A 12,147-nucleotide genomic window follows, 5' to 3' on the forward strand; every position below is an offset into this window, starting at 1 on the left:
CAGAATGAGTTCATAATTATTAAATACTGCTACTTTCTTTAAATGATTGGAATACAAGAATCTTTCATATTAAATAAATAATAATAAAATAAAGAGCCGGGTGTCGTTTTTGGAATGAACTCCCTAAAACACTAACGCAGCAAATGATTAATTTTATTTCAAAGCTGCTCTCAACAGCCGTGCTTTAAATGGAGTCCAAGATTATTACTTATACCTAATTCCAATAACTTTGTCAAAGAAAAAGAGCACATAAAAAAGGAGAAAAAAACCAAATATTAATTTATTAGCACATAAAACTACTATCTAGCTGTGTGCAATTCCCAAAATTAAAAAAAAAAAAATTATATGCTAATGCCGTATGCTGATCATGCCATATGTTAATTAAATTAAATTTCGCTTTTCCTTTTGGTTATTTTCTTGTCAACAAAGTTACTGCACCTTGTTTCAGTGCATATCTACGGAATTTAGATTTATTCATGCTCCATATGTTATACCTACTACGTTAATTGCAAGAGTTACTGAAAAACTCGTTGAAAGGAAGTGACCAACACAATGATGACTAATTAAAGAAAAATTCGACAGTCTGAAACTGTTGATTTTAAAAGAAAACGCCCCCCTAATACGAATATCTCCATAAGTTTTTCTATATTCAGATTAAACATGTTATTTGCTGAAACTGAAACTGGCAGAACGAAACTGTTTAAAAGTTACTAACAACACGGACGTTATTATGTATTTCGCGTGTTGTTTAATAACGCTTCGTTTACTTTTCAACCGTCATTTTGGACAAGGATATGGTTAGTGAGGGTCTTTTTTTTTTTTTCTTGATTCCATTATTTGAGTTGCGTGCGATTATGAGCGTAGAAATAAAAGTCAAGTCATAAGAGCTATTAAATTAGCTGTATGGGCTTACGGTTTTTGACGGAAAGGATTAATTTCTTCGTCATAATTGTTTCATTTTGTTCACCACTATGATGACACGAAAGAAAGTTCCGATGCGATAACAGCTATGAAAAACAGTATTTAAAGTGCTAGACATCCTCAAACAACCAATTAATTTTTGATGCTATCAGTTTATATTACCTAGGCGAAAGAAGGACTTTTACCGAGTTGCATGATGAAAAATTGCTTTTTGCATTTTCAATGCAAAAAGAAAATTGTACATTACTTTAGGGAGAGCAGACGGTTTAAACAACCGCCTGCAAACAAAATAATTTGAAAAAGTGGTAATATTATTTTCAATGCAAAGACAAAATTGTAAATAACTCTAGGGAGAGCAGATGGTTTAAAACAACCTCTTGCAAACATAATAATGCAATCTCTGTTTTAGATCATTAGCAATAGCAACAGTGAGAGCGTTTCACAGAAAATGGAAACATGGGCTTGGATTATATCTTGGATTTTCACCATCTTCACAGTTATCGGTAATGGATTTGTGATCCTCCTCGTATGCTGGAATCGACATCTTCGCACCAAAACCAACGCGTTCGTTATTTCCTTAGCAGTGGCAGATTTTTTCCTGGGATTGACTACAGTTCCTTCACATCTCTTCTGCGAGTTGGCGAGTTGGTGTGAGCCAATCGACCACTTTTTACCTATAATGTTTACCAGGGTGTTCTTCCAATACTCGTCTGGGACAAATCTGTGCGGTTTGGTCATCGAACGCTACCTAGCTGTTGTGAGGCCGTTAAAATACCTATCTATCATGAGGCGCAGCCGAGTCATACAAATAATACTCTTATCCTGGACAATTCCCGCTCTTTTTATTGGACTTGTGTCACTACTTCGATACAGATTAGAAACAACTCTTGCTCTCCACGTCACTGGATGGTTGTATATGATTTTTGAAGTAGTTTTGTGTGTATTTTTAGTATTTTATTTAACATCAATGTTGTGTGTTGTTTTCAAACAAGGCCATGCCGTCCGCAGGCTTGCAAAACAGCTCCGTTTTAACCATCGACTTGTGGCTAAAACTCAAGGAAAGTCTGCAGTCAAGATGATGGCTATTGCAATTGGAGTGTTTCTCATTTGTTATGGCATTTACTTGAAATGTAGCCTTGTGATGGTAATTTCAAAGGATTCCAGTTGCGATGATTTCAGTTACAAGCTGCCTATTTTAATACTTAACTCTGCAGTGAATCCCTTAGCGTATGCTCTTTTCAAGCGAGACATTAAGAAGGAGTTTAAAAAAATAATCCGTTCAACCCTTTAACTCCCAAGATCTGATTGTTAATTCTCCCTTCTGGCTACCATTCATTTCCCTGTAAATTACTTACGAGAATTTGGTGTTAGATCAAGATAACATTTACTTGATAAGTTTGAGTATTTTCATGACCAATTTGCTAGATAATGCGTGGATGTTATAAGGAGAAGTTACATGTTAATCACTTCTGATAGTTTAATGACCTCAAAGAAGTATAACGAAAGCAGAGAATCAAATTGTAAAATTCAGTATATAAGCGAGACACAGGTTTTTCCTGGTGATGGAAAGAGTCTATTGTAAGCAACTGTACTTGTCTTTAAAAGTCTTTTTAGCTGAATGAATTAATCGAGAGATTTGAAACGAACTTTCTCTTTTCTACATTAAAAATATGGAAAATTTGAGACACATAGCTGTAATGAAATAACAGACCTATCGCAACTTAATTTACCTCTAATCTCTACTGCAAATTCCAAAGCATATTTATGCTCTTTTAACTAATTTTACGACCATTTCAGAAAGTTAAGGAAATAAAAGAATAGAGATTTCAAGAAAACGAAGCAATCTTGGATTAATTTCAGAGAGAAATCGCTCCACTTTGACCCTCTCACTTCAAAGATCTCATTCGTAATTCCCCTTTCTGTCTGCTATACAATTCTTTTGACATAAGTTCGGAGAATTTGGAGCTGGATCAAGAAATAATCCCCTAATTTTCTCTCATCACTTGTCTGCTTAATATTATATCGATATTGTAAGGAAAAATTCTGTCTTGGTCATTCACAAACAAAAGCTTTTCCTTACCTTTATCATTCTCATTGATGGTGTCAGTTCCCACTCCGGTTTCAATGGCTGCTCCTGATGCATCAGGCTCAATCCACCCCATCCCTTCGGCAGCACTTGACACACCATTGTTTTCTTGTACAAGCACATCAAGACTTTTGACGATCTCCAGCAAACAAGCAAACGCAATGGAGAGTGTGTAGCCGTCGGAGATCGATGAATTTTCTTTTTCTAACTGTTCAAGGCTACGAAAAGAAAAACATGGTACCTTTTTGTAATTGGCTAAAGACTAACTAGTCTCTTGTGCGGCCCTGAAACTCGTCGTTTCAATGTCTCAATGATCTGCGAACGATAGCTAGTCCATTCATCTCCACAAATTACAGAAAAATATCGTCTGGTATTTGAACACGATTATCACCGAAAAATCAAAGACGCCCCTTCCCGATTTTCTTTAGCAAAGCGCGCGGCTGAACACGAAGTAACTTCCACAAAACCTTAAAACCTTGGTTATTTGACCGGTTAATTAGTGTCTTTTGCAGCTGTTGTTTGGCTGCGTCAAGCAACTTAGTCTCTCCCCTTCGGGAAGAGGTTCCTCTAAGGGTTCCCTCCCCCACGGGAAGAAGTTCCTCAAAGGGTTTCCTCCCCCACGGGAAGGCGTTCTACAGAGGTTTCCCACCATCTTTGGAAGGGGTTCCCCTTTGGGGTCCCTCCTGTAGCTGCAGGAGTTCCTAGAGGGTTGGCTACCTTCTGGAGAAAAAAAACAGGCATAAATCTGCAGATTTGATCGTGGAAATGTTTAAAATAATTCAAACCTCCGCCAAACAATGCATAAGTGAAAAGTTTAGAGAAGCAATCGGGGAGATTCTCATGAACACTTACTAAACAGGTTTCGCTTGTCCTAAAACGGGCAAAACAGACAGGGGTATCCATGCACCCCTATAGGAGAATCCAGGTTGCGGGGTGACCCCGCCCATTGCACTCAACGCCACAACTGATGGGGGAGGGGCACTGGAGGGTGTTTGGATCGTGTTCGCACTCGGCAGGTGAGCTGTGTTCTGTGACGAGCTGTGCAATGACAGGTTGGTGAATATTCCCTGGGTAAAACTCGTCAGAGCATTCACCATATCATGGAAGATTCTTGTAGAATGCTCTTGCATGTCGTAGAAGAGACAAAATGACCTACAGGTGAGAAAGTATTTATTGTGAAACTTACGAAACGGTGAACACGAGACATAGGTTTGCAAAATTTTTGTGTTTCAAAGAAAACTACGTGTTCGTAGCGTGTTTTGTCTAATACAAAAATTAAGGAAACGAATTCATCAGAAAATAAATCGAATGTTGAGTCAAAAATTTTTCGTCCCAAATAGAGCGCAGAGGCCATTGCTTGTATCAATGCAAATAGCGTACACGCGTGATACCTTGGGTCGATCAAACTTCTATACCCTTAAGAAAGGAGTTTTTGGGCATACAAGGCAATAGTTCTAACGGACCATTACTTAAAAATCAAAAGTTTAAATATTTGACAGGTCAGAAAAGATATGAGACCGAGCTAAAATTTGTTCGGCCAGCCAGCATAACTGCCAACTCTCCAAAAAATTAATTATTTTTAGCCCTGTTGCATACTTCTAAGACCCAAATTCCTAACTAAGAATTCTGCTTGCAGTTCAAATAGACTCAGAACAAAATGTAAAGTTGCCCTCAAAATTTAGTGCAACATTTAACTGTATTTGCAGCATGACATAAGAGCTGTAAAGTGGGTAATAATTTGAATCTGATCTGATTATTAATTCTCCCCTCTAGCTGCTACACATTTCATTGTAAATTAGTTATGAGAACTTGGTGCTAGATCAAGATAGCAGCTTCTACCTGATAAGTTTGAATATTCTCATTACCTGTTTGCTGAAGAATGTATGGATATTATAGGGAGAAGTTTCATGTTAATCACTTCTGGGAGTTTAAGGGTTAAAGCGAGAGGATTCAACAATAACTTACCTCAGCAAGGCTGGCTGGATGGTAAGGGTATGAAGAACCTCAAGAGCCAGTGCTCTTTGCCACTGAGGTTTGTCTGGCTCCAAGAACTTCACCAAGAGAGAAAGAAATATCTCACATTCTGTTACCTGTGATATAACCAAAAATATCCAAGAAAAAGTTAATCTTGGTTCATACATTGAACTTTTCAATAGCAAGTGCAGTAAATCCTTATGTCAAGGTACTGTACATGTATTTCAAACACTTTAAGTTTCAAGCTGCTATCAACCATCAGCCCTGTCATTTACCACCTCTCAAGCACTTTTTAATGCAAGTTAACATCTAAATTAAAAAATAATATTCAACCCTTTAAACACTAAGAGTGATCATCATTTAATTTCTCCTAACAGAAATAATGTTGAATCATACATTAAGATCATTAGAGAAAAAGAAATGATTGCCAACCTAAGAGGCTTTGATTATTAAACAAATTCTCCTTATCAGTACCAAAAGAAACATTTAGAGGAGAGTATGGAGAATGTAGATACTGATGTTAAGGTGTAAAGGGGGAAAGTAAATTAAGTTCCCTGTTGAATGTTGCAGCCCTCCAAAAGACAACTTGATACATCAGTTAGTGCAAAAACATCAGATCTGTATTTCTACATGCTAATTGTAAGAGGGTACATGTAAGTCATGTTCAGGGAATCATTCCATTACTGTTCTTTTAAGATTAAAATGAAATCTATGAAATTAAATATAAAAATTAAACAGCTCACCAGAAGAGTGTAAAATTTCTCGATCAGGACAGAGACAATTCTCAGAAGTCTAACGGCCACTGGATAAAGAGGCTTCTCTAATGGAGTGGAGCTTATGCGATGTTTGATGCTTGGAGAGAACAACTTGATAATCAGAGGGCATACCCTTTCCTTCAGAAGGAAGCTGAACTCTGGATGCTGAAGGAAAAAAACAGAGCCAATTAATTATTTTAAGACTGATGAATAAAGAGTTTTGCTTTCTCAGCCTGATTGATAATTACATCATGTCTTGCTACAATTCCTCAGTTTGAAGTGATTATGGTAATCAGGCACTCATGAATGCAATAAAATACAATACAACATCTTCACTGGGACTCCCCAAGAGGGATCTTTGGGTCAAATTACAACAATGATTAAAAACTGAAAACAAATACAGATTACTCTATGTTACTTATGTCCAATCTATCATAAACAAGATGTCAACTGCTACAGAAAACTTAAAAAATAATGATTAATTTCTACTTGGAAAACTTTCTGGAAAGTGATTTTTGCAGCACTTTGGGAAGCTTATGTTGTTGTCAATCCTTGCATCATAATTGTGGGTTTCAGATCTCTCATGAAACATATTAACTTGTGATCTTTATGCCTTATTGTTTTTAACATCTGACCCTGGTTGTTTGGAGGTCAGATGACACTATCCACTGGATAAATCTCTATCCATTGGATAGTGCAGTATGTTTGATAGTCACTAATCCCCTGGATAGTGATTTATCCCTTGGATAGCATTACCTACCCTTTGTACAACTGGGCCCTGGATAGCACAGAATTTAATTTACCTTGAGAAATATATTCGGGTAACCTCTGAGCACACTTTCAAGCAGCTCTAATCCAAATGTTCTTGTCATCTCAGTGATACCATTCAACCAGTAAGGTTGTTCACCATTTGTCAGTTGGCATAAGTCCTAAAATAAAATTCACAGGGAAGTTGTTAACTATCACAGACAATATAAACTTTCCAAGGAGGCTTTTGATATCAAAACCTTCTGAGTTTGTGTGTTCCATACTCAGTTTGTAAATACACCATGATTGGTCAATTTAGCAGGATGTATTTCACTGTGCGGCCTGCTAAATTCAAAAGTTTGTTTGAATTAAATAATTATTATTCACTCTCTATTTGAACTCAAATACATAATTAACTTCTTTTCATCATTCCATACATATATGTTATTTGCCGGCTGGGAGGTCCGTATGGTGAAAAACTGTGACTGAGGTCTTGAAAATACTGCCCGAGGCCGTAGGCCGAGGGCAGAATTTTCAAGACCGAGGTCACAGTTTTTCACCATACGGACCGACCCTTAGCCGGTAAATAACATATTTATTGTTTTTAAACTTGACGAAATTCTTTCCGAAAGAACCCGAATAATTTATAGCCGTAAATACGGCAAGATCTTCCATAAACTGAACAATTTTTGAGTGAGTAAATGGTAGTTAAAATAGAGGTGATGCAAATTTAAGAGAGATGCCTCAGCGAAACATTTTCATTTCCGTAACGATAAAGGTGATTTAAAAGGCTTCCAAACAAACTTTGAAACATTATTTTTACAAGTATCTGTCACAATCTGACACCTGTCAATTAGAGAGCGCGCAAGAAAAAAAAAAAGCGTAGGAACATTTGAAAACCAACAGAACTAGTTTGGCAAGGACTGTCACGACAATATTTTCTTCAAAATCAGTTAACGATCTAACGGAAAGTATTATTCACTCTCATCGACCATTCATTCATGTACGAAGATTTACCTCTGTTTATTAAGTAAACGGCGAGGAAAGTAATTGTGAGTAAATTCAATTTTTTTATTTTGAAGTTGTGAGAGTTTGCTCGTTTGTTTGCTGTAATGGCGTGTTTAACTCTGGTCTTTCCTTCACAAAAACTAAATTCGAACGGCACACTCCAACGAGACACAAGGGAATTTAATGCGGCCTTTTCTCAAAAAATTCCTTCAATTTCTGTTGTGCAATTTAAGGTACAAATGTCCAAATTGAACGGAATTGGAAAGACTCACCGGGAGCGTATATTTGTTGTAGAACTTAAATTAAAACTTCGCTCGCTTTTTTTTTACTATGAACAAATTGCTCGAGAAAATTCAGATTTTAAATGAATGAAAGTTCCATCGTTCAGTTTAACTGTAACCAAATACCTCACGTTTTAACTTTCTGGGTACTTTTTGTGAACGATTAAAATTAATTGCAGACGGTTATTAGGCCGCTTGTCAACCAACGTAATGACAATATTGTTTATACAAATTCATTCTGAAACCAATATTTTTCTGTCAACCAAAGTGATTTGATAGAGATAAAAAAGAGGATTCATAAGTTATTTATCGGCTTGAGGTAGTGACCGACGTGTTTGCTTAAAAATACTGCCCAGCTGGAAAACGAGGTATATTTATGAAAAATGACAACGAAAGTTGGGATGTACTCGGCGACTCACGAAAGCGTTACCGTGGCCCGTGGGCAGAGATAGGAAAATACTGACCGGGTAAAGAACCAATCAGATTGCAAGATTCGTTACCATGCCCTCTAAAAAAACAATAATATAAGTTACAAAACCTCATTTTTTCTGCTCTGATTTGTGGCCTGTAGGCTTCAGGCTAGGGCCATAAATCTGAGCAAAAACTAAGTCCACAAGTTACAGTACAGACCTCAAACTTGGTTATTAAGAGGTATGTATATACCTGAAATAGAAGATAAGCATCCCTTCCACATGGGTGCAGACTGACTGGACAGTTCTTGTGTCGCACTGATCCTGCTGTTTCTTCTACATCCTGAGAAGCTGGAAAATTTACAATACTGACTGTCACAACAGGCTGACACTGAAAAAATTTAATAATTTAGATAATTTTTGAAGCTCTTATCCCCTTGACTCTCTATGATAAGATGCTTCACACTTCCCTGACTGAGTGCTGGTACCCATTTATAACTTCTAGGTGCCCAAGAGTACAATAGGTCTTGAACCCAGACCTCTCAATCCAGAGTTCAGCCTGCTAGCTTTTAGGGTTAATAGTATGGTAGAGTTTCTTACAACATGTATCTCACATGTATATATGTACAAACTCATGGACTAAAATTCCAGGGTGGCACTTTTCACAACCACAAGTGCTACAAGTTATTAACACCCATTCATTTCTTAAGAAGAACAGCCCTGGATTCTAGAGGGTGTCAAAGGATCAGCAGTTTTATTTAAAAATTAAAGGTAAGTAAAAGTTCAGAGTTATTAAGTTATTAAGTGCATAGGTCAAAGAGCTTAGTACCCAGGCCTTGTTTATCCTCAGTAATAACTCTTTCAAATATCACTGACACCATCTGCCTCACAGTTGCTGCTGCTGTTGTACAGATTGTTGCATCTTTAATGAAGTACAACTTGAAGCACAAAACCATGGCCTAAGAAGAGGAAAAGTAAGGAGAATTTATACTCTAACCAAATTATAAAATGGTAATTCTAATACTGTGCCCATCTAACTTTTAAAGCAATAGACTTAAGAGTTTTGTGCACTTTACACATCATACATTAAGGTAACTGCAGAAGGTTGTAGCACGCAAAAGTCATAGCTAATCATAATTGCTAACTTTTTTGATGTTTAACCCTTTAATACCTGAGAGTGATTAGCATCTAATTTCTCCTTTCAATACCACCCCTAAATTAAACATTAAGGTCATGGGAATAAAGGAAATGATAATCAACCGAAAAACCTCTTGATTGTTAAACAAATTCTCCTTGCCAGCACATTAGGAAATATATAGAGAACAGTATGGAGAATATGCATACTGATATTAGGGTGTAAAGGGTTAAGAAAGGGTCGTGGTTATTTTATCATCCTACACACTGTACATATTAAACTAGCAACAATACCTCCACATTCCTTTGAGAGATGAGGTTCAGGGATTTTAAAACTGATCAATTTCATGACTTCGTAGAGTAAATCATCAGGTCACAGCAGATTTTTTTCAGTCTTAATTAAGTAGATCAGTGGATTTTGTTGCTCCTTAGTGCTCCTTTTGGTGTTAACCCTTTACAACCTGACTTCGGTATGCATATTCTCCATACTGTTCTCTATACATTTCCTAAAGTGCTGACAAGGAGAATTTGTCTAACAATCAAGAGCTTCTACAGCTGAAGATCATTTACTTTATTCTCTTGACCTTGAAGTATGATTCAGAGAGTGATAAGGTTAAGAGAAATTATATGCTGATCACTCTTAAGGGTCAAAGGTTTTTAAATACACACCAGTTTAAGCAAAATTTACTGACCTTCCCAAGGTTTTCCCCATGAACAATATTTGAAGTTGTAATAAGAAGAATGATAGTCTGAAGAATTCGTAATTCTTCTAATCCTCCTTCCATCAACTGCCACAGTGCGCTAACAAGGTTAACAGATGACGACTGCAACAAAGAGATAAATTAACAGGTGTTAGCAGGTGTTAAACTGGAGTCACCTATATTACAAGCACAAATTGACTGGCCTGAGGGCTTTCTCAGTGTGCGTGCCTTACCACTGGAACTTGGTTCCATTTGACATTAAATGCAGTGCATCTGTCTCTATTTTTAAAGCTAAGCTTAAGACCTATCTTTTTTGGCAAGCATATTTTTAGACTTTAAATTTTTATTTAATTATAGGTTTTGATAATTTGACACTGTAAAGCACATTTGAGCATTAGGAAATGAGCTATAGAAATAAATTATTATTATTATTATTATTATCATTATTATAATTATTATTATATAGTAAAACAAATTTAGCTAAAGGAAATGCTTTCCAGTTTAAGAGGGCCTCAATGGGGTAGTTGTTTGTATGGCTAACAGTTAAAATAATGTCTACTTAAAAGTTAATAGGTAATTTGACAATTTCAAAATAACACATTGTAGTTTCCAAAGAGTCTTGATATTAGCAGGTAAGTCAAGAATTTAAAGAAAGTGACAAACCTTTTAAGTCTGTAATACATGTTTCGACAGAAACTTCTGTCATCTTCAGTTAATTACTGTACAAAGCGTTGAAAGTTAAATTATAATGATAGCAAGTAGAACAATGCTAATTATGATAAATAGTGACAACAAGAAAAGAAGTAAAGCATAAAAGTGTGAGAATTAAAAGGATAGTTTTAGATTTACATGTGGTGTAATTGTTGATTCAAGGATGGTTGCTCTCTTTGAATAAGAATTTTACAACTAACAGCTAAGTTTTTTGGAGGTTTTACTGCTAAAAGTTCACCCCATTGAGACCCTGTTAGACAAATGGAGCCTGATGATATTAACGGGGTAATTTTAGGGTATAACTCTTCACAAAAAAGGAAGTAGTACTGCTTTTACAAAGAATTGAACAATCTCAACAATTTAATAAATTGCTCTCAACAGATGTTGACAACTACCACCTCTACAAGTACAGCAAACAAACTTCACAGAATTACCTTGCTTTATTGATGGGTAGAAAATGATTTATGCTTCTAAACTTTTTAAGTCAAAAACATCACAGCAAAAACTGATAGTTCTGTTTCCATGAAGCAGACTTTAAGCACTTGACTGACAAATAGTTCTTTACTTGACTCTGATATTATCTTCTGCTCAGCTTGTCTAAACATCAGTCATTACTATCAACAACAATGCTTTTCAGGATTACACTCAACTGGATGAGCTTAATAAAATTACCCGGCATTGTAGTTATTATTATCAAATTCTTTATAACAATCAGGATGGTGTGCAAACCTCTGATAAAGCATCATTGGTTATAAGCCGCTGAAGAGCTGTCAGAGAAATTTGTACCACTCGGAGGCTCTTGGTATCACAGCCAAGCAAGAAAGGTTGGATTATCTCAGTTTCTTCAGCAATCACTGTTAAAAAGGAAATAAATACATGTCATTATATGTTGATCATTATTTGGTTAATGCTGTTTTCATCCTTGTACACCCTCTGATCAGTATCTACATTCTCCATACTCTTCTATATACATTTCTTAAAGTGCTGACAAGGAGAATTTGTTTAACAATCAAAGCTCCTCAGGTTGGCGATTATTTACTTTCCTCTCATGATCCCAAAGAATGGTTCAGTAGTTATACTGTAAGGAGAAATTAGATGCTAGTTACTCTTAGGATTTAACCGTTTAACTCCCAAGATTGGATTGTTAATTCTCCCCTCCAGGCACAACACATTTCCTTGTAATTTAATAATAAGAATTTGATGTTAGATCAAGATAACTTCTACAAGATAAGTTTGAGTATTCCCATTACCTGTTTGCAGAATAATGTATGAATGTATGGATACCACAGAGAGAAGTTACAATTATGTTAGTCACTTCTGGGAGTTAGAGGGTTAAAAGTTTAAGAGAGCTGCATCATACCTTTGGAAGCATTGCATTTCTAGCAGAATTTTAATGGCCTGGGCCCAGTTGCTTGAATG

General features: G+C 36.2%; 2 protein-coding genes across 3 annotated transcripts in view; one reads left to right on the plus strand and one right to left on the minus strand.

The window, feature by feature from the left end:
• The window catches only part of LOC113678523 (protein MON2 homolog), a 31,249-nt gene that overhangs the window by 17,500 nt on the left and 1,602 nt on the right, over positions 1 to 12,147 (minus strand). For both annotated transcript variants that reach the window (XM_089206184.1, XM_089206183.1), the window contains exons 3-11: positions 11,458 to 11,582; positions 10,009 to 10,140; positions 9,012 to 9,141; positions 8,436 to 8,533; positions 6,540 to 6,665; positions 5,725 to 5,901; positions 4,973 to 5,097; positions 3,860 to 4,159; positions 3,002 to 3,225 (exon numbers count right to left, since the gene is read on the minus strand). In XM_089206184.1, the coding sequence (XP_089062310.1) occupies positions 3,002 to 3,225; positions 3,860 to 4,159; positions 4,973 to 5,097; positions 5,725 to 5,901; positions 6,540 to 6,665; positions 8,436 to 8,533; positions 9,012 to 9,141; positions 10,009 to 10,140; positions 11,458 to 11,582 (1,437 nt within the window). The remainder of the gene's footprint in view (positions 1 to 3,001; positions 3,226 to 3,859; positions 4,160 to 4,972; positions 5,098 to 5,724; positions 5,902 to 6,539; positions 6,666 to 8,435; positions 8,534 to 9,011; positions 9,142 to 10,008; positions 10,141 to 11,457; positions 11,583 to 12,147) is intronic.
• LOC149044779 (alpha-1A adrenergic receptor-like) lies at positions 1,319 to 2,353 on the plus strand. The gene has a single exon (XM_089206185.1). The coding sequence runs from the start codon at positions 1,370 to 1,372 to the stop codon at positions 2,210 to 2,212; it is 843 nt and encodes a 280-aa protein (XP_089062311.1). The 5' UTR covers positions 1,319 to 1,369; the 3' UTR covers positions 2,213 to 2,353.

Source organism: Pocillopora damicornis, chromosome 5 (genome assembly GCF_964200805.1).
Source record: "Pocillopora damicornis chromosome 5, jaPocDami1.2, whole genome shotgun sequence".
Classification (NCBI taxonomy): Eukaryota; Metazoa; Cnidaria; class Anthozoa; order Scleractinia; family Pocilloporidae; genus Pocillopora; species Pocillopora damicornis.